At 49.5% G+C, this 21416-nt stretch overlaps 1 protein-coding gene across 2 annotated transcripts; it reads left to right on the forward strand.

Moving 5' to 3' along the window:
- The first annotated feature begins 1846 nt into the window (after positions 1–1846).
- FN3K (fructosamine 3 kinase) lies at positions 1847–19573 on the forward strand. 2 transcript variants are annotated; one of them, XM_004473758.5, is made up of 6 exons: positions 1847–2103; positions 3350–3501; positions 5066–5157; positions 5445–5524; positions 18086–18208; positions 19113–19573. In XM_004473758.5, the coding sequence occupies exons 1-6, from the start codon at positions 1963–1965 to the stop codon at positions 19449–19451; spliced, it is 927 nt and encodes a 308-aa protein (XP_004473815.1). In that variant the 5' UTR covers positions 1847–1962; the 3' UTR covers positions 19452–19573. The 2 variants fall into 2 exon arrangements, with proteins under 2 accessions (XP_004473815.1, XP_071066965.1); XM_071210864.1 differs by having other exon boundaries at positions 1894–2127.
- The last annotated feature ends 1843 nt before the right edge of the window (positions 19574–21416 follow it).

Consider the following 21416-nt stretch of genomic DNA (forward strand, 5'->3'; position numbering starts at 1 on the left):
GAAGAGGGTGGGTTCTGCCACAGGCTTGGGTCCCCCCAGTGGAATTCAGGAACAGAAATTGAATGCCTTTAGAATTCTAGTTTTTGTGGGAAGCGAAAAAAGACTTACTTTTAAAAACTTGCGGTGGTAAGAGTTTCAGTAATTCCTACACTATCATTTGCCAAGATTTTTTTCTTAAAGATTTTATTTTTTCCCCACCTCTGCCCTGCTGTTTTTGCTGTGTCCATTCACTGTGTGATCTTCTGTATCTCTCTTTTGTCTTGTCTTTCTCCTCTAGGATTCAGAGGGGTGTCTCTTTGTTGCATGGTCATCTTGCTGCGTGACTCATTTGCACAGGCGCTGGCTCAGGATGTGCATACTCACGTGGGCACTTGGCTCACCACACGGGCACTTGTGCGGGCACTCAGCTCACTGCATGGGCACTGGCTCACCACACAGGCACGCTTTCTCTTTTTTTCACCAGGAGTTCCCTGGGCTCGAACCTGGGTCCTCCCATATGGTAGGCGGAGGCCTTATCACTTGAGCCACATCCACTTCCCATTTGCCAAGATTTTAACTTCTTAATTGACCCGGGAGAACCTGGTGACTTGCTGAGAAAACGAGTCACAGTGGTTTTGTTACAGTGGGATACTGCTGCTCCTTTATTTCTGTCTTGTAACAAGCTCGACTGGTTTCCAGGGTGGTTTTGATTTTGGCTGCTGCCTGGCCTCAGGTCGTCCACAGCAGGTGTTTGTGCCACAGCCAGACCATTTGGGGAGCACAGCTTCCGCGCCTCCCCCGGTTAATCAAGTGGGAGTGAGGCAGTGGGCAAAGAACTGCAGGGTGGACACAGAGGTGGTGGCTCTGCAGGATTGTCCCGCAGTCCGACTTCACCGAGTGCCTGGGGGCCACCTTGGCGCAGCTGCAGGAGCCCGTGGCCGGTGGGGACACCTCTGGGCTTCTGGAGGAGTCCTCCCAGCCCCCGCTGCCTCCGGAGGGCCCGCCCGGGAGGAGGGTGGGGCGAGAACGGGCACCCTGGGCACCCTGGCTCCTGCGCAGCTCAGCTCCGACTCAGTAAGAAAGCCCCAGCGCGCGGTTGGGGGTGGGGGCGGAATTCACTTCATAGACGACGTCGAAATACGGCCTCAGAAGAGGCCATCAGTGAGGGCACAGCCTAAGTTGTATGGTCGGGGAGGAAGATCACAGGCTGGTGGGCCCCATGGAACTGGGGGGCCTGCCTGGGCCCTGTCTCGCCTGGCCAGCCTGGCCTGGGGCTTGCTAATTTGTGGAAAGGAGGCCATAGGAGGGGAGAAGGGGGTGGTGCTGCGGCCAGCCCCTCTGAAGGGCCCTAAGCCCGGGGTCTGGGTCCCCCTGGGCAGGGAGGTTGCCTGTGTCAGAGCCCTGCAGCTACTGGCTCGGGCAGCACCAGGCTCCTGGACACCCGGCCAGGCCTGCAGGCCGCGGGGGCATGTGGTCCTTGGACCAGCCGGCCCGCCTGGACAGCGTGTGAGGCCTGCTCAGGCCTCCTGGGGCGCCCGCGGCCACACCGGCCCCAGGGGTTCACGGGACACCCTGGGCCCCTCTACACCCGGGTGCGGGGAGGCCAGGGCCGCGCGGGGCAGAGCGCTGTCGGGGTGCACTGCGCTGACCAGCGCCGGGTCCGGCGTGCGTGGTCGTGGGAAGGGCCCCCCTTTCTCCTGCAACCCCCCACCCCCGTCATCTCGCAGCGCGGCGCGACCCTCCCTGCCGGGGATGGCGGGTTGGAGTGGGTGGGTCCAGGGCCGCGGGCGGGGCAGGGCACCGGGGGGCTGGGCCCCTGCCCCCCACCCCGGCTAGGCGCGCAGGCGCCGCAGCGGCGGCCTGGGCTGGGGCGGGGAGGGGGGCCCTGCAGCTGCGCGGCTTCGCCGTGGGCCCTGCCCTCCGGGGCGGCGCAGATAAGCGCCCACTCGCCCTTCGGCCCCAGGGACCGTCCGCGCCCGGCCCATGGAGCAGCTGCTGCGCGCCGAGCTGCGCACGGCCTCCCTGCGCGCCTTCGGCAGCCCCGGCGCGGGCTGCATCAGCGAGGGCCGCGCCTACGACACGGACGCGGGCCCCGTGTTCGTCAAGGTCAACCCCCGGGCGCAGGTGCTGCCCGCGGGCCGGGATGGGGTGGGTGGACGAACCTGGAAGGGAGCGGTGGGGAAGGAGGGGGAGGGGGAGGGAAACGGAGGGGTGGGGGGCGCGGGGACGGAATGGAGAAGAGGGCAGGGGGGGGGTGAGGAGGGGGGCGCGGGGCGCAGGGGCACCCAGTCCCGCGGCCTGGCCGGGCCCCTCCAGCAGGTCCCGCTTAGCCTGCGCGGGAGGCGGCAGCTTCCGCGCGGGGCGAGCCGCAAGCCTCCCGGGCCGGTGCCGAGCGCGCCTCTGCAGCTGGCGGGTTCGCTTCGGCCGTGTGGCTTTAAGCTCTGCACCTGCGAGCAGGGGTGGTCGCCTCTACCCCTTCCCGCCCACAGCAAAGAGAGGGGGAGGCTGGACCCTGCAGGCTGCGCAGCCCTGAGGCTGACTGCTTCCAGGCTGCGCATTTTCAGTGCTGTCTTCTCTTGCATAAAGTATTTCTTTTTAACCGTGTGTGGAAATGGTAGCATTTACAAGCTGAGAAAGCTAAGGCGCCCCAAAAGCTCGGTGCTGCCTGCCCTGGGTGGGGCCACTGGGGGCCCCTCCACCGAGGACCCGCTGGATTCTGTGTGCTGGGACCCCGTTCTGGTGTGACAGTGTGCCTGGGGGGGGGGTGTCTCGAGTGACCTGCCAGTGTCCAACTGCTGGCCAGACAGTTCCCCCTGCACCTGCCCCTCACGTCCGGCGTGGAGCCCCTGTCCCTTCTGAAGTCCCACCTGCTGTGGTTTTCACCCCCCACGCCCCCGCCACCCCCCGTTATCTGATCCAGCCTCCCCTTCACGTCAGCCAGGGTCTCCACCAGCCCTTGAGTCCCCCATTCTCTGTCTCCCCAGTCCAGCCCTCCCCCTGCCTGTGCGCCCCCACACACCCCTCCCTGGCACCCCAACTGTCCAACTGTGGCTGCTGCTCCTTGGGACTCTTTGTCCCACCCCTGTGCTCAGGCCCCGGCCTCCCCCACCCCAAGGTCAAGTGCCCTGCCCCCCCTCGCTCCCCCTGCACACTGAGCAGAGCCGGTGCTGGGCTGGCGTGGCTCGGACAGCGGAGGAGCCGCGTTCCACAAACAAATGCTTCAGAACGGTGGAGAGGCCACCCCGGAAGCAGGCTTGGTTGAGGGTCTCTGCTGATCTGAATCCCCCAGCCGGACCCAGCTTTGGCGGGGGTGGGGGGCACAGTAGGGGCGCCCCGGGGTGGGCCTGGCCTGAGGCCCTGCCGCCCGCAGGCCCGGCAGATGTTCGAGGGGGAGTTGGCGAGCCTGGAGGCCCTCCGGAGCTGCGGCCTGGTGCGGGCGCCCCGGCCCCTCAAGGTTATCGACCTGCCGGGAGGCGGAGCCGCGTTTGTGATGGAGTACCTGAAGATGCGGAGCTTGAGCAGGTGTGTAAGGGAGCGGCCTAGGGGAGGGACAGGGAGGGAGGGGGAGAGACAGGGACAGAGAGACAGAGATGGGGACAGGGAGCGGGGGAGAGATGCGGGGGAGTAGGGCGCGGAGAGACAAAGAAACGGAGGGAGATGGAGAGAGAGGCAGGGAAGCAGACAGCGGTCGAGGCCACCTCTGAGCCACATAACTCTTCCAGTTACCAGAGGAAGGCCCTAGAAGAATCCTATCTTGCCATTCTTTTTATTTTTTTTTAAGATTTATTTTTTCATTTATTTCTGTCCCCAATCCCAGTTGTCTGTTCTCTGTTCCATTTGCTGCATGTTCTTTGTCCGCTGCTGTTTTTGTCAGCTTGCCATTCTTTTAAAAAATACATATGTATTTATTTTTATAGGGGTAATATAGATGGAACATAAAATCTGTCATTTTAACCATTTGTAAGTGTTTGCATTAGGGGCTGGGCAACCGTCGCCACCATCTGCTTCAGAACTTCTATTTCCCCAAACAAACTCCGCAGTAACCCCCAGTTTCTTCCTGCCTGCCTCCTGCTCACCTCCAATCTACTTTCTCCATATGTTCTACGTATTTCTACCAAGCGACATAGTTCACATAAGTGGAGTCACAAATTCTTGTCCTTTTGTGTCAGGCTATTTCACTTAGCTTAATGGCAGGTTCATCCATGTTGTCGCACGTTATCAGGAGTTTATTCCTCTTTATGGCCAAGTAATGTCTGTTGTATGGACAGACACATTTTCTTTATCCGTCCGTCAGTGGACCGTGGGTTGTTTCCACCTTCTGACTGTGGAGAATAATGCAGCATTACCTGGGTGTTCAGGCACCTCTTTGAGTCCCTGCTCCCAGGGCCCCGGGGCTCATGCCTGGGAGTGGAGGCTGAGGCATGTGGTAATTCTGGGTTTCGCTTTTGGGGGACTTGGCAGACTGTTTTCCGAGGTGCCTGTGCCACTTTATATTTCTACCTGCAGTGTATGAATCTCTCCACATCCTAGCCAATGCCTGTTGTTTCCTGTTTTTTAAGTAATACCCATCTCCCTTGCTATGAAGTGGTATCTTATTGTGATTTGGATTTGCATTTCCCTAATGCTAATGATGTTGAGCATTTTTTCATGTACTTATGGGCCATTTTTATGTCCTCTTTTGAGAATTGTCTACTGCATTTGTCCTTTTTTTGATTGTCTTTTTGTGTGTTTTTTTATAATGTAAAGTCATGCACATTTATGGTTTAAAATGGAAAACATATGCCTGTGTAAGGAAGACTAAGCCACAACCATCAGCAAGGTAAGCCACCGTCATGCTCTGCTGTATGAACCATCCCAGGCCTTCTGGATGTGAAGTGCTTTGTTTTTTAAAAAACCTGGGGGCTGAATTTTCATTCAAACTTGCTTTCTCATTCTTCTGAAGAGGTCGTTGCCTGGGGTTGATTTTCTACTTTGTAAGAATTGGAGAGTATATTTAAAGGTATTTCAAACATTTCGCCAGTTGGAGCTCGCCAGGCAGTTGTTGTTTTCGCTCCTGTTTTATTTGGCTGCGTTTCTTCTTTCTCAGTCAGGCCTCAAGGCTTGGGGAGCAGATGGCGGATTTGCACCTTTATAACCAGAAGCTCGGGGAGAAGCTGAAGAGGGAGCAAAGCACCGTGGGTGCGTTCAGGCCCTCCGTGGCCCCTGACCAGCCGCGCCCGCCCAGGCTGGCACGTGCCTGGCTTCATGGCGGCGTTTCGGTGATGGGCTGAGGTCCCCGCGGTCGTGGCTTCATGAAAACTGGGTTGTTAAACAAGAGTTTTGGGGAAGCAGATAAGCTGGTGTGCTTGGCTCTTGACCACGTGCTCGCCAGCCCTGCTGCCAGGGTGCTGTCAGCTCGCCCTCCGGCCGCGTGTCCTCGCCCCGCCCCCGGCCCTCCTGGCACTCACCGGGGTTTCTGTCCACAGGCTGCGCTGGGGGAGCCGAGCCCCGGCACGTGAGCAAGTTCGGCTTCCACACGGTGACCTGCTGCGGCTTCATCCCGCAGGTGAGCGGGGACGGCCCTGCTTAGCGACGCCGGCCTGCCTGCTCTGGCGGCGTGTGTGGCGGCGTGGCAGTGCCCGGCGCCGCAAGGTTGGCCTCCTGACTCAGGAGAGCCAAGTGGGGTGGCCGCGCTCGGGCCGGGAGGCAGGCCGAGGGCTCGGGCTGGGCTCTGCGGGAGCGGGAGGCAGGCGGGGCAGCATTCCGAGTGGGGGAGCGGGAGGAACCGAGAAGGCCACAGCCAGGGGAGTGTGGGGGAGTGTGCAGGACTGAAGCGGGACTGGAAGCGGCCGAGGGCCTGGTCCTGTCCTGTGGAAGCCACTGCGGTTTCGAGTGACCTGGGGGCCCTCTAGAGCCCCTCTAGCTTGATGGCCACACCGGACCTAAGCTGGGGAGACCACCGGGCCTCGGGCAGCGCCGGGTCCTGCCCTGGCCTCGGCTTGGGCAGCGCGGGTCTGGCGCCCTGCGGGGGGCACGCTCCAGGTGGAGGTCCAGGAGCTTGCCTGTCACGCTGAGGAGGTGGCCGGGCTGGGGGCCCCGGAAAGGGGAGGTGCACAGGCTGCCCTCACCTGGCCATGCTTGGGGTGAGTCCAGAGGAGAGCAGGAAGCTTGGCGGCCGTGCCCGCAGGGGCAGTGGGGTGGGCGCGGATGCCTGTCACCAGGTCCCCACTGCCCACACCTGGGGACCGTGTTCTCCAGTTAGGCCTTGGCCACCTGGCCCCTCCCCTGGACCTCTTTTTTTCATGAGCTACAGTTCAGATGAAATTCAGAGATTTTAGTATCTTCACTGTTTGTGCAACCATCACCACTGTCAGAGTCCGGAACATTTCCATCACCCAGAGAGAAACTCCCAGCCGTGCGCGGTCACAGCGCCCGGCAGCCACCGCCCTGCTCCCCTCCCCGTGGACTTCCTGTCTGGACAGTTGGTGGGACGGGATCTCCATCTGGGGCGGTCTATGGCTGGATAGTCCAGCGCCTGTTGAATCACCGTCTTCGAACCCTAGGAAGGCCCCGGAGAGGGGCTGGTCCTCCCTGGGTGGAGAGCCAGCTGCCCCGCGCCCCGTCGCACCAGCCCTCTATCGTCTTGTGGTTTTGGAGGCTACAAGTCCAACACCAAGGCGCTGGCAAGGCTGTGTCCCCCGGTCAGCACCTGTGCTGCCATTTGTGGGATCCTTGGCTCGCACCTCTGTTCCTTGTACGTGGCGCTGCCCTCGGTCTCCCCTGGGGCTTTCTTTTTACAAGGCCTACAGTAATTCTGGTTGTGGCCAGTATCTTAGCAGAGCTTGTTCAGAGTCCACGCCCCACCTGGTAACGCACCTTCAGAGGTCCTAGTCACAAGCAGATTCACACCTGCCGGCATGGGGGAGAGGAAGAGCACGTATTTTGTTGGGGCACACGTAGGGAATTTAGAATCAGCATGTCAGTTTTTACTGGGATTGCACTGAATCTATCGATCAATTTGGGGAGAAATGGTATCTTAATGAGAGTTTTGATTATGTGAGCATGATAATGTGTCCCCATTTATTTACATCTTCTTTAATTTCTCTCAGCAATATATCTTTTTCTTAAGATTTATTTATTTATTTACCCCCCCTCTCGTTGTTTGCATTCGCTGTTTGCTTGTCTTCTCTTTAGGAGGCACCAGGAACCGACCCTGGGACCTCCCATGTGGAAGAGAGGTGCTCAGTCACCTGAGCCACCTCCGCTCCCTGGTTTGTTGTGTGTCTCATTGTCTTTCCTCTCTGTGTCTCTCTTGTTGTGTCATCTTGTTGTGTCAACTTGCTGTGCCTGCCTACCGCGCCAGCTTGCCTTCTCCAGGAGGCTCCAGGAACTGACCCTGGGACCTCCCCTGTGGTAGGTAGAAGCCCAGTCACTTGAGCCACATCTGCTTCCCTCTCAGCAGTGTTTTGAAGTTTTCTGTGGACAGGTTTATCACATCATTTGCCTTATTTATCCCTAAGTATTTCATATTTTTTGATGCTATTGAAATGGTATTTTAAAAAATTTAAATTTCCAATTTTTGTGGCAAGTACATAAAAACACAATTGAGTTTTTTCCTTTTTTCCTTTGTTTATCCCTTTACCAATTAAATTTTGTATATTAATCTTGTATCCTGAGCTCTTGCCAACTTCACTTTTTAGTTGTGGTGGCTTTTTCGGTTGTTGGTTCCGTAAGATTTTCTCTGTAGACACTTGTGTTGCCTGGGAATCTGCATGCCTTTAATTTTTTCTTTTTTTTTTCTTCTTTGAACCTGGTCCAGTAAAATGTTGACTAGAAGTGGTGAGAGCATAATCTTTGGCTTGTTCCTGGTATTGGGGAAAGTGTTTATGGTTAAGTATGAGGTTAAGCTGTAGGTTTTTCTTAGATTCTCTTTGTCAGGCCAAGGAACTTCGCTTCTACTCCTGGTTTTCTGACAGTTTTTGTCAAAAGTGGGATTTTGCAGAGCAGGTGTAACTCAGTGGCCGAGCGCCTGCTTCACACGTATGAGGTTTGGGTTCAATCCCCAGTACCTCTCCCCCAAAAAAGAAGTGTATGCTGTATTCTGTCAAATCCTGTTCCTGCGTCACTGAAATGATCATATGGTGTTTTTTGTTTTTTTTTTTCTCCAGTGCATTAAAGTGGAGAATTGCATTTTCAAATAGTAGACCAACTCTACTTGGTCATGATGTAGTATCCTTTTAATATATTTTTGGATTCTATTTGCTAAAATTTTGTTTAGAGTGTTGGCACTTATGTTCATGAAGTATATTCATGTGTCATTTCTTTTTCTTATGAAGTCTTTGTCTTTGTGTTTGGGAGTTATGTTGCTCTCATGCAGTAAGTTGGAATATATTCTCTCCTTTCCAATTTTCTACACGAGTTGGTGTAAAATGTAAAATTGGCATTAATTTTTCTTTTTTTCCCCTTAAATGTATCAGTGAAGCCATCTGGGTCTGGAGTTTTATTTGGGGGAAGTTTTTTTTTTCTTACTACAGATTTAATTTATTTAATGGATACAGAGCTATTCAGGGTATCTCTTTTTGACTGGGCTTTAGTAGTTTGTGTCTTTCAAGGAATTCATCAATTTGATTTAAGTTGTTAAAACTACTGATAAAAACTTATTTATGATATTTTCTCATTACCCCTTTTTTTAAAAAAAATTTATTTATTTATTTTTCCCTACCCCCTTGTTGTTTTTCACTTGCTGTGTCTGCATCTTTCTTGTGTCTTTAGGAGGCACTGGGAGCCGAACCCAGGACCTCTGATATGGGAGGAAAGTGCTTAATCGCTTGAGCCGCCTCTGCTCCCTGCTTTGTTGTAATTCTCATTATGTTTTTCCTCCCTGCATCTCTTGTTGCATCAGCTTGCCACACCTGCCAGTCGTGTCAGCTTGCTGTCTTCTTCAGGAGGCCAGGAAACCTCTGCTCCCTGTTTTGTTGTGTCTCTAGTTATGATTTTTCTTCTTGTTTCTCTTGTTGTGTTGTCTTGCTGCACCTGCCCGTTGTGCCAGCTTGCTGTCTTCTTTAGGATCCAAACCAGCGACCTCCCATGTGGTAGGTGGGAGCCCAGGTGCCTGTGCCACATCTGCTTCCCGTCTCATTACTCTTTTAATGTCCGTAGACCCCGTAGGGATGTAGCCTGGTTCCTTCCTGATACTGTTAATGTTCTTCCCCTTTCTTTCTGATCATTCTGGCTAAAAGTTTATCAATTTTATTTATCTTCTCAAAGAACTAGCATTTTCTTAAATCGATTTTTATCTATTATTTCCCTGTTTTCTTTTTCATTGATTCCTCATTGATCTTTATTATTTCCTTTCTTTTGCTTACTTCGGATTTAATTTGCTCATCTTTCTAGTTGCTTAAGTTAGAAGCTGAGATCAGCACTTTGTGATTTTTCTTTTCTATCATAAGCAGTTATTGACATAAATTTTCCCTCAAGTACTGCTCTAGATGCATCCTATAAGTTCTTTTTTTTAAAAAAAAAAGATTTATTTTTTATTTCTCTCCCCTTCCCCGCCCCCCCACAGTTGTCTGCTCTCTGTGTCCATTTGCTGTGTGTTCTTCTGTGTCCACTTGTGTCAGCAGCACCCGGATTTTGTGTTTCTTTTTGTTGCATCATTTTGCTGTGTCACCTCTCCTGGGCAGGCTGCACTTTTTTCGCACTGCAAGCCTCTCCTTATGGGGCACACTCCTTGCATGTGGGGCTCCCCTATGCAGGGGACACCCCTGCGTGGCAGGACACTCCTTGCGCGCATCAGCACTGTGTATGGGCCAGCTTCACACGGGTCAAGCAGGCCCGGGGTTTGAACCTTGGACCTCCCATGTGGTAGGAGGATGCCCTATCCGTTGGGCCAAATCTGCCTCCCTGTAAGTTCTGATAGTGTTTTCATTTTTATTCAGTTAAAAATATGTTTTAATTTCCCTTTTGATTTCTTCTTTTAACCATGGATTATTTAGAAGCATGTTATTCACTGTCCAAATATTTTTGGGGGAATTTTCCAAAGATATTTCTATTTTTAATTTATTTCCACTGTGGTTAGAGAATATAGTTTGCATGACTGGATTCCTTTTAAATTTACTGAGATTTGTTTTATGACCCAGCATATGATCTATCTTGATAAATGTTCCATGTGTACTTGAAAACCGTGTGGCTTAGGCTATTGATTGCAGTGTTCTGTACAAATCAATCAGGTCTTATTGGTTGATAGCTTTATGGAAATCTATATCCTCACTGATTTTCTGCCTGCTTATTCTATCAATTATTGAGAGAGGGCTTAAATCCTCTGGGTATCTTACAAACTTGTTTATTTCTCCTTGCAGTTCTGTTTTATTTTCATGTATTTTGAAGCTCTGTTATTAGAGGGCATAAAAGGTTAGGATTATTATGCTGTGTTGATTACTTGACCATCATTTCATTGTGACATGACCTTCTCTATATGTGGTAATAGCCTTTTCTCTGAAATCAACTTTGTCTGATATTAATATAGCCACTCTGGCTTTTCTGTTTGTTTGTTTTTGACTAGTGTTAACATGGTTTCTTTTTCATTCTTTTACTTTAAAAAATATATAATTTTAAAAATTGTGGTAACATAAAAATCATTTTAACCATTTTAAGTGAATAATTCTCTCACACTAAATACATTGACAATACTGTGCAAATTTTGCCACTGTCTATTTCCAAGCTATTTTCATCATCCCAAACCAAAACTCATACTTGTTGAGCAGTAACTCCACATTCCCCCTGCCCCCCCTCGTAACCATATTCTGTTTCTGCCTCTGTGAATTTGCTTCTTGTAAGTACTTCATCTAAGAGAAGTAGCTCCGCGTGGTGTCTTCAGTGCTCACCCACGTTGCAGCGTGTTCTAGCTCTTCCCTTCTCTTTGGGACGAGTAGGATTCGTGTGTGGGTGGACCACGTTCTGTTTGTCTGTTCTTTTTCCAAGGTTGTTTTGGTTATTCTGGACTCTTTGAATTTGAAGATAAACTTTTCCAGTTTTTCAACATGGCTGCTAGAATTTTGATAGGGATTGTGATGACATTTTTAAAAAGATTTATTTATTTCTCTCCCTTCCCCCCTTCCCCATTGTCTGCTCTCGTGTCCTTTCGCTGTGTGTTCTTGTGTGTCCGCTTGCATTCTCGGTGGCACCGGGAATCTGTGTCTCTTGGTTGCACCATCTTGCTGCACCAGCTCTCCACATGTGTGGCACCACTCCTGGGCTGGCTGCACTTTTTGTGCGGGGCGGCTCTCCTTGTGGGGTGCATCCTTGTGCATGGGGCAACCCCTATGCAGGCGGCATCCCTGCGTGGCACGGCACTCATTGCATGTGGCAGCACTGCGCATGGGCCAGCTCACCACACGAGTCAGGAGGCCCTGGGTTTGAACCCTGGACCTCCTGTGTGGTAGGTGGATGCTCTATCAGTTGAGCCACATCCGCTTCCCTGCCATGACTTTTTAGATCACTGTAGGCAGTATTGACGTCTTAACAATATTAAATCTTCCAATCCATGAACAGAGGGTGCTCTTCCATTTATTTAGAGCTGCTTTAATGTCTTTCAGCAATTTGTTGTAGTTTTCAGTGTACTAGTCTTTCACCTACTTGGTTAAATTTATTCCTAGGTATTTTATTTTTTTAGATGCTATCACAAATGGAATTGGTTTCTTGATTTTCTTTTCAGATTACTCGTTACTGGTGATTAGAAACCCACATGATTTCTGTGTGTTTATCTTATATCCTACAACTTTGCTGAATTTGTTTATTAATTCTAGTAGCTTCCTGTGCGTTCTTTGGAATTTTCTGTATGTAGGAACGTGTCATCAGTAAATAGGGATAATTTGACTTCTTTTCCAATTTGGATGCCTTTTATTTATTTCTCTTGCCCAATTGCTCTGACTAGAATTTCCAGTACAATATTGAGTAACAGTGGTGACAGTGGGCATCTTTGTCTTGCTCCTGATCTTACGTGGAAAGCATTGAGAATGATATTTTCTGTGGGTCTGTTGTGTCAGCTCTCCGTGAGTGCAGCACCACTCCTGGGCAGGCTGCACTTTCTTTCCCGCTGGGCGACTCTCCTTACGGGGCGCACTCCTTGCGTGTGGCACTCCCCTATGCGGGGGACACCCCTTCGTGGCATGGCACTCCTTGCGCGCATCAGCACTGCGTGTGGACCAGCTCCACATGGGTCAAGGAGGCCCGGGGTTTGAACCGCGGACCTCCCATGTGGTAGGTAGACGCCCTAACCACAAATCCGCCACCCATAGTAACCTTTTATAATCCTTTTTATTTCTGTAAGGTAGATAGTGCTGATTTTAGTTATTTGTGTTCTCTCTCTTTTTCTTTGTTAGTCTGGCTAAAGGTTTCTTGATTTTATTGATCTTTTAAAAAAGTCAACTTTTGGTTTTGTTGATTCTCTTGTTTTTCTGTTCTCTATTTCATTTATCTCTGTTCTAATCTTTACTATTTCCTTCCTTCTACTAACTTTGGATTTAGGTTGCTCTTCTTGTTCTAGTTATTTTTTGTATGCATGAAATTAGGTTATTAATTTGTGGTCATTCTTTTTTAATGTAGGCATTTAGAGCTATAAATTTCCTTTTGACAGTACCTTCATTGTATCCCATAAGTTTCGGTATGTTGTGTTTTTGTTTTGATTCATCTCAAGATATTTCCTAATTTGCTTTGTGATTTCTTCTTTGAACTACTGGTTGTTTAATAGTGTGTCATGTAATTTCTACCATATTTTGTAACTTTTCCAATTTTCCCTGTGTTATTGACTTCTAGCTTTATTTCATTGTGGTTTAAGAATATACTTTGTATGTTTTCATTATTTTAAAATTTATTAGTATTTGATTTGTGCCCCTAACATATGGCCTATCCTGGAAAATGTTTCATGTGCACCTGAAAAGAACGTGTATTCTGCCGTTATTGGGTAGAATGTTTTATATGTGTCTGTTAGCTCTAGTTGGTGAATACTGCTGTTCAAGTCTTCTGTTTCCTTACTGATACTCTGTCTAGATGTTCTATTATTTATTGAAAATGGTGTATTGAAGTCACCAATTACTATTAGAGAACTATCTATTTCTCCCTTCAGTTCTCTCAATTTTTGTTTCATATATTTTGAGGCTTTGTTGTGAAGTACATATATGTTTATAACCATTATTTATTCTTGCTCGGTTGAACTTTTTATCAACATAGCCTTGTCTCTTATCTTTTTTTTTTAAAGATTCATTTTATTTATTTATCTTTCCCTCCTTCCTTGTTGTTTGTACTTGCTGTGTCTGTTCGTCATCTTTGTTTCTTTAGGAGGCACTGGAACCAAAGCTTGGACCTCTGGTATGGGAGGGAGGGGCCTAATCGATTGAGTCACTTCCATTCCCTGCTTTGTTGTGTCTCTCTTTTCCTCTTGTGTCTCTTTTTTATTTATTTTTTATTTTTTTAAAAGATTTTATTTTATTTATTTCTCTCCCCTTCTCCCCCCCCACCCCCGCCCCAGTTGTCTGCTCTCTGTGTCTATTTGCTGCATGTTCTTCCATGTCTGCTTCCTTTGTTGTATTGTTGTCTGCGGCTCTGGGAATCTGTGTCTATTCTTGTTGTGTCATCTTGCTGCGTCAGCTCTCCGTGTGTGTGGTGCCATTCCTGGGCAGGCTGCACTTTTTTCATGCTGGGTGGCTCTCCTTCCGGGGCGCACTCCTTGTGCGTGGGGCTCCCCTATGCGGGGGGCACCCCTGCGTGGCACAGCACTCCTTGCGTGCATCAGCACTGCAGGTGGGCCAGCTCCACATGGGTCAAGGAGGCCCAGAGTTTGAACCGTGGTCTCCCATGTGGTAGGCAAATGCCCTATCCTTTGGGCCAAGTCTGCTTCTCCCCTCTCGTGTCTCTTGTTGCGTCATTGTGTTGTGTCAGCTTGCCACGCCTCCCCTTCATGTCAGCTCACCATACTGCTCATCCTCTTAGGCACTGGGAACTTCTGCTCCTTGCTTTGTTGTGTCTCTCATTATGTGTTTTCTTCTTGTGTCTCTTGTGTCATCCTTTTTTTTTTTAAGATTTTTAATTTTTTTTTACTTATTTCTTCCCCCCTCCCTGCCCTGTTGCCCAGTTGTCTGCTGTGTCCTTTCGCTGTGTGTTCTTGTGTGACTGCTTCTATCCTTATCAGTGGCACCGGGAGTCTGTTGTTTCTTTTTTGTTGCGTCATCTTGTTGTGTCAGCTCTCCATGTGTGTGGCACCATTCTTGGGCAGACTGCACTTTCTTTCACGCTGGGTGGCTCTCCTTACAGGGCACACTCCTTGCATGTGATCCCCTATGTGGGGGACACCCCTGTGTGGCAGGGCACTCCTTGTGCACGGGCCAGCTCCACACGGGTCAAGGAGGCCTGGGGTTTGAATCCGGACCTCCCATGTGGTAGACAGACGCCCTATGCATTGGGCCAAGTCTGCTTCCCTCTTGTGTCATCTTGAGTCAGCTTGCTACATCTGTCTGTCACACCAGCTCGTTGTCTTCTTTAGGAGGTACTGGGAACTGAACCATGAACCTCCCATGTGGTAAGAGGGAGCTCAATTGCTTAAGCCACATCTGCTTCCCTCTCATTTTTTTTGACTTAAAATCTATTTTGTATTTTATTTTTTATTTATTTTTATTTTTTATTTTGTATTTATTACAATAATATAACCACTCCAGTTCTCTTCGGATTATTGTTTGTATGGAGTATCTTTTTCCACCTGTTCTCTTTTGACCTCCTTGTCTCTTTGTATCAAAAGTGAGTTTCTCGTAGACAGCATGTAAATGGATCATGCATTTTCATCCAACCTGCCAATCTCTGCCTTTTAATAGGGAAGTTTAATTCATTGACCTTTAAAGTAATAACTGAGAAGCATTTATGTCTACTATTTAGCTATTTGTTTTCTGTATGTTTTATATGTTTTCTGTTCCTCAGTTATTCCATTATTGCTTCTTTTTTTTGTATTTATTTGTTTTTTTGTGGTGTACCATTTTTATTTCCTTCTTTCCTTTTCTTTATTTTAAAAAAATTATTTTCTTAGTGGTTACCTTTGTAGTTACTATTTTTATTTATTTTTTTGTGTAGTTACTGATATCCTAACCTAACAACAACCTAATTTGACTAGAACTAACCTAGTTTCAGTAGAATATAAACTCTCTCACCTTATATATCTCCGTATCTCCATCCCTCACTCTTTTTATTGCTATTTTCTCAGAATAGATATGTTGTATGCCCATTAACATAGATTGAAAATATTGTTTTTACACATTTGCTTGTTAAGTCATATAGGGGTATAAAGCAGCTATAAACCAAAAGTACAAAATACAAGATTTTATATCTACCTATATAGTAACATTTACCCCATGTATTTATTTCTTCTCTTGACTTTGAGTTACTGTCTAATGACCTTTTATTTCCACCTAAAGGACTCCTTTTAGCATTTTCTATATGGCAGGTCTTCTGGTAATGAACTCTGTCAGCTTTTGTTTATCTTTAAATATCTTAATTTTTCCTTCAGTTTTTGGAAGATAATTTTGCTGGATATAAAATTTCTTGTTGACTGTTTTTTTCCTTAAGGGCTTTAACTATGTTGTCCCACTGTTTTCTGGCCTCCAGTGGTTCTGCTCATAGTCTTATTGGGGATCCCTTGTATGTTACAAGTTGCTTCTTTCTTGATGCTTTGAAAATCCCGTTTTTGCGGACTTTGGCCCAGTGGTTAGGGCGTCCGTCTACCATATGGGAGGTCCGCGGTTCAAACCCCGGGCCTCCTTGACCCGTGTGGAGCTGGCCATGCGCAGTGCTGATGCGCGCAAGGAGTGCCTTGCCACGCAAGGGTGTCCCCCGCGTGGGGGAGCCCCCACGCGCAAGGAGTGCGCCCGTGAGGAAAGCCACCCAGCATGAAAAGAAAGTGCAGCCTGCCCAGGAATGGCGCTGCCCACACTTCCCGTGCCGCTGACGACAACAGAAGCGGACAAAGAAACAAAAGCAGACAAAGAAACAAGACGCAGCAAATAGACACCAAGAACAGACAACCGGGGGGGGGGGGATTAAATAAATAAATCTTTAAAAAAAAAAAAAAAAAGAAAATCCCGTTTTTGGATTTCGACAGTTTCTCTCTAATATATCTTGGTGTAGATAATCATAAAGGCTGCTTGGAGTTCTTCAAGATTCATGGATGTTATATTTGTCTTTTATCAGATTTGGGCTGTTTTGTCCATTTTTTATTCAAATACTTTTTCTGCACCTTTATCTTTTTTTTTTTTTTAAAGGTTTATTTATTTCCCCCCACCCTGCCCCAGTTGTCTATTCTCTGTGTCTATTTGCTCTGTGTTCTTCTTTGTCCGCTTCTGTTGTCAGTGGCATGGGAATCTGTGTTTCTTTTTGTTGTGTCACCTTGTTGTGTCAGCTGTATGTTGCGGTGCCATTCCTGGGCAGGCTCAACTTTCTTTTGTGCTGGGTGGCTCTCTTTACGGGGCCGCACTCCTTGCATGTGGGGACACCCCTGCGTGGCATGGCGCTGCTTGCGCGCATCAGCACTGTGTGTGGGCCAGCTCCACACGGGTCAAGGAGGCCCAGGGTTTGAACCGTGGACCTCTCATGTGGTAGACAGATGCCGTATCCACTGGGCCAAGTCCACTTCCCAACCTTTCTCTATCTTGTTCTTTAGGGACTCCAGTGACACATGTGTTGGTGTGCTTAATGGTTTTCCATAGATCCCTCAAGCTCTATTCATTTCTCTTCATTATTTTTTTCTTTCTGTTTCTCACATTGGATAATTACAATAGTCTTGGTTTCACTTTCACTGATCCTTCCCTCTATCCAAACTTCTTTTGAATAGATCTAATGAGGTTTTTTTTTCCCTTCTAAAATTTCATTTACTATGCTTTTCAGCACCAGAATTTTTCTTTGGTTCTTTTTTTTTATAATTTCCATCCCTTTATTTTGTTCAAACACTTTCCAGATTTCCTTTAGTTATTTGTATATAGATTCCTGTAGCTCATAGAACATATTTAAGATGATTGACTTAAACTCTTTAACTAATAGTTCCAGTCTATGAGCTTTTTCTGGGATTTTGGGCAAATTCTTTTTCCCTGTGAATGGGCCATACTTTTCTGTTTCTGTGTTTTGTAATTTTTTTTTGAGAACTTGATATTCTTAGTACTATATTGTTGTAACTCTGGAAATCTTGTTCTTTCACTTCTCTGGGATTGGTAGTTGTTGTTGTTGTTATTGCTGTTGTTGGTACCTGGAACTGTCTAGTGTGACTTTCCATACTATTTTTGCTCTAAATGTATAATGAAAAGAGTAAAGAAAAGAAAAAAAAAGTACTAGTTTTTGCTTGAAAGGGGGTTGGAACAATGGCACCCTCATGGATCTGAAGTAGGTGATCAAAAACAGCGAACAGCAATCAGACCACACATTCCCAAATTCTGGAAGACAACTTCTGTATAACTCACGTTGGCACTAGAAAACTGCACTTGGAGTCTGGGCTGCAATCCCCACCTCCACCTGCCACATGCTTGGGGGCTGGGGGTAGTAGTTGCTGCATGGAGGGTGAAATTCACTGATATTTACTGCAATTTACTAGTCTTTTCCTCCAACTCTTTCTTGGATGCTGAACAGTGTTCCATTGGACTCCAGAATTTAAAAATAGTTGCTTCAGATTGTTTCTGCCAGTTCAATAGTTGCTTTTGAAGCAACTTTCTACTCCATCATATTACCACAAACCTCCTTTCCCATCCTTTCACTTTTAATACATTTCTGTTTTTAACTGTAAAGTTCATTTCTTGTAGAACAATCCTTGCCATTAAGTGGGGGTATTTAGACTTGTTTACATTTAATGTGATTATTAATAGGCTTGGTTTATCCCCTTGCCATTTATTTTTTATTTGTCCCATCTTTGTTCCTTTTCCCTCTTTATCTGCCTTCTTTTGGATTATCTAAGGATTGAAAAATAAAATGATTCTGTCTTCTCTTTCTTTTTTGGCTTATTTGCAGTGTTCTTTTCATGGTTGTTTTAGGGTTTAGGAAGATTCCATATATAATACTTTCCTGTGACTGCTAGTTGCATTGCTGGCCTCTTTCCCTTGTTGTCCAGGTGAATGAATGGCAGGATGACTGGCCGACCTTCTTTACCCAACACCGGCTCCAAGCACAGCTGGACCTCATTGAGAAGGACTATGCTGACAGAGAGGCACGAGAACTCTGGTCGCAGCTACAGGTGGGCTCAGCAATGACTTCTCCAAGGAGTGAGTGTGCCTCTCGTAAGTGTAGAGCATTCGTGTGGGGCCCTCTGGAAGAGTCTGAGGAGAGAACACTGGGCCCTAGAGCAGAGCTGGTCAAGTCATGGACATATTCCAAATACTTGACTCTTGGTTTGATGGGAGAACTGGGGATGGGGACCAAGTACATGCTTGACGCCTGAATGCATCTCTCACCTGGGAGGTCACCTCGTACTTAACCTCAACCTTTCCTCTTGTGAAATGGACAAGATTAAATAAGATAACAGTACCTGGCTTATAAATAGTAGCATTTATTATTAGTAACACTTGTGCATTTTTACCCTGTTTTTTCTTCTCTGACAAAACTTGAATGTCTCACATCTTCATGAAGGTATGGGATGTGGATACCCTAGAATAATCGGTTTCAAGTATAACTGAAAATGTTAAAAAACAGAATTTGCAGATCAATCCATGGTGGGCATGTGTCAAAGAAATTTTATTTAACTCATTAATGAAGTAGCCAGCAGGATAAAAAAGAGGTACAGATAATATGCAGTAAAAGAAAAGAATAGTGGAGAAAGATCACTGAGTTAGGTGTAAAACTGTTTCATGTCCTGCAGGGCAATAAAACCAAACCTTTGGGTTCTCTTTTCTACTGAGCAGAAATCATTTCCTTTTTTCAATTTCCCACATGAAACTTCATAGAATTGTAGAACATCGGAATCTCAGTTAGCAGTGACTGGTAAGTCGAGTAAAAGTACATTTTTCTGGCTGGATAACCCTCATCTCTGGGAGTGGCAGACAGTGCCCCGAGGGAATGCGCAGTCATCTCTGCCTTTTTTCCAAGCACAGGATGAGGAAATTGTGGTCCCCTAATCAGAGTTTTTGGCGATCTTTTTCTAGGTGAAGATCCCAGATCTGTTTTGTGGCCTGGAGATTGTCCCTGCCCTACTCCATGGGGACCTCTGGTCAGGAAACGTGGCTGAGGATGACGCAGGACCCATTATTTATGACCCGGCTTCCTTCTACGGCCACTCTGAGTTTGAACTGGCAATTGCCTTGATGTTTGGGGGATTTCCCAGCTCGTTCTTCAGTGCCTACCACAGGAAGATCCCCAAGGCTCCAGGGTTCGACAGGCGGCAGCTGCTCTACCAGCTCTTTAACTACCTGAACCACTGGAACCACTTTGGGCAGGGGTACCGGGGGCAGACCCTGCGCACCATGCGGAAGCTCCTGAAGTAGCGTCCCTGGGCCAGCCTCAGCACGTGCCCCAGCAGTGCAGAGGCAGCTTCAGCGACCAATAAAGCCTGTGGAAGCCGGGGCTCCTGGGATCTCACCTGCCGGGCGTCTTGGCAGTGTCTTTATTTTCTGTGGATCTGAGTGTTTCACCTTGCCACTGTCCTTCCTGCGGTGGGGCTAAATGACAGGAGCTGGGGGCCACCTGGAAAGGTCTCCAACAGATTCATGGCGTCTCATAATCTGGGGGTTACGGAGTCTGGATATCCCCGTGATAGCTGGGTAGAAATGGGCAGACTTGGGGTTGCCGTGGACTGGACTCAGCTCGTTTCTGGCGCAGGCAGAGTTGGGGTCTGTGAGATAGCCCTGCTCTAGAGCGGTCACCTCTGTGGCTGAGGCGGGCTCGAAGTCCACCCCCATCAAGAGGGGCAAGGGAAGACGGGGCCCTGTTGTGGAGGTGACCAGGCATTTGGGCTGTCCCTTCTCCACACCCCACCTTTCCAGGCATTTGGGCTGTCCCTTCCCCACACCCCACCTTTCCTGTGCGTGTCTGATAAAAACAGAGGGCAAGGGAAGGGGAGTGCTTAGGGGAGTGTGTGTCAGGGAGGCCCCGGCTCCCAGAATGTTCTTGGAGGCAACAGCTGCTGCGTGGCTGTGGTGCACGGGCCACAGAGCTCCTGAAATGAGGATGGGGCCTTTTTCTGACATTTGGTGAATCAGAACACCAGGTTCTTCTAACAGATCAGATACACGACTGCAAAGCCCCCTAAGAATTTAAAGATAGGTTGTTGCTATTTAAAATGCAGATTCCTGGGCCTGCTTTCAGAGATGCTGATTCCTTAGGTTTCTGGGTTGGTTCCAGGGATAACCTCAACTTTTGACAGATTCATGGGGAATTTCCAATCCAGAGGGCCCTGACCACTTTGGGAATCGGTGCCTCAGAGACCTGTAGTTCAGGCCCAGACATGGAAACTATGGCCAGGTGGACAGGGTCTTGCTAGAGGTGGCAGGTCTGTCCCAGGGTTGCTTCCTCAGGAGGCAACTCCTGAGATGGAGATGAGCTTGCAGGAAGCTCCCACAGAGGCTTTTAGGGCCCCCACTGAGGAGGGTGAGGCGAGGGGGAGGGAAGGGGTCAGGGCTGATGGGAAGGGGAAAGGGGGAGGGGGCATGGGGACAGGGAGGGGGAAACACAGAGGATGCAGCGGGAGGGGAGAGCAGAGTGAGGGCAAGGGGGCGGTAAAGCGGGAAGGGGTCCAAGGGAAGAGGAAGCGGGACGAGGCTAGGGGAGGCGTTGAAGGTCCCGAGGTGAGACCTTGCCCAGGTGTGGAAAGCCGTGCACTGTCCAGCCGCCGGGTTCTCCCTGGAGCCGAAGCCCCGGGAGCGCGGGGGCCCCGACCGCCGCCGCAGCTCCGCCCCCCGAGGTCACGGGGCACGCACGAGCATTTCCCACTGCGCCTGCGAGGCCCCTCCGGGTCAGGGCTGTGGGGTGCCGGGCGCTCCCGCCGGCCGCGCGCCCCGGGAATGGGCGTGGCGCTCTCCCCCAGACCCCGGCGGCCTCGCCCCCCGCGCGGAGCACGCGAGCCGCCGCCACCGGAGCGACCGCCCCGGCGCCCGCACCGCCCTCCCCTGCAGGGCGAGGCTGAGGCGGGTCCCGGGCCAGGGCCGCCCCCCGCGCCGCCCCCCGCGCCTGCTGGAGTCCGAGGACCAGCAGCGCGGTCTGTAGGGCCCCGCGGAGCACGCGAGCCGCCGCCACCGGAGCCACCGCCCGGCCGAGACCCCGCCTCACCCCCTTCCCCGCCGCGCCCCGGGCGGAGACCCCGCCTCACACCCTTCCCCGCCCCGCCCCGCCCCGGCCGAGACCCCGCCTCATCCTCTTCCCCGCCCCGCCCCGGGCGGAGACCCCGCCTCACACCCTGCCCCGCCCCGCCCCGGCCGAGACCCCGCCTCACACCCTTCCCCGCCCCGCCCCGG

The sequence above is a fragment of the Dasypus novemcinctus genome, chromosome 21 (assembly GCF_030445035.2).
Source record: "Dasypus novemcinctus isolate mDasNov1 chromosome 21, mDasNov1.1.hap2, whole genome shotgun sequence".
In the NCBI taxonomy this organism is placed as follows: Eukaryota; Metazoa; Chordata; class Mammalia; order Cingulata; family Dasypodidae; genus Dasypus; species Dasypus novemcinctus.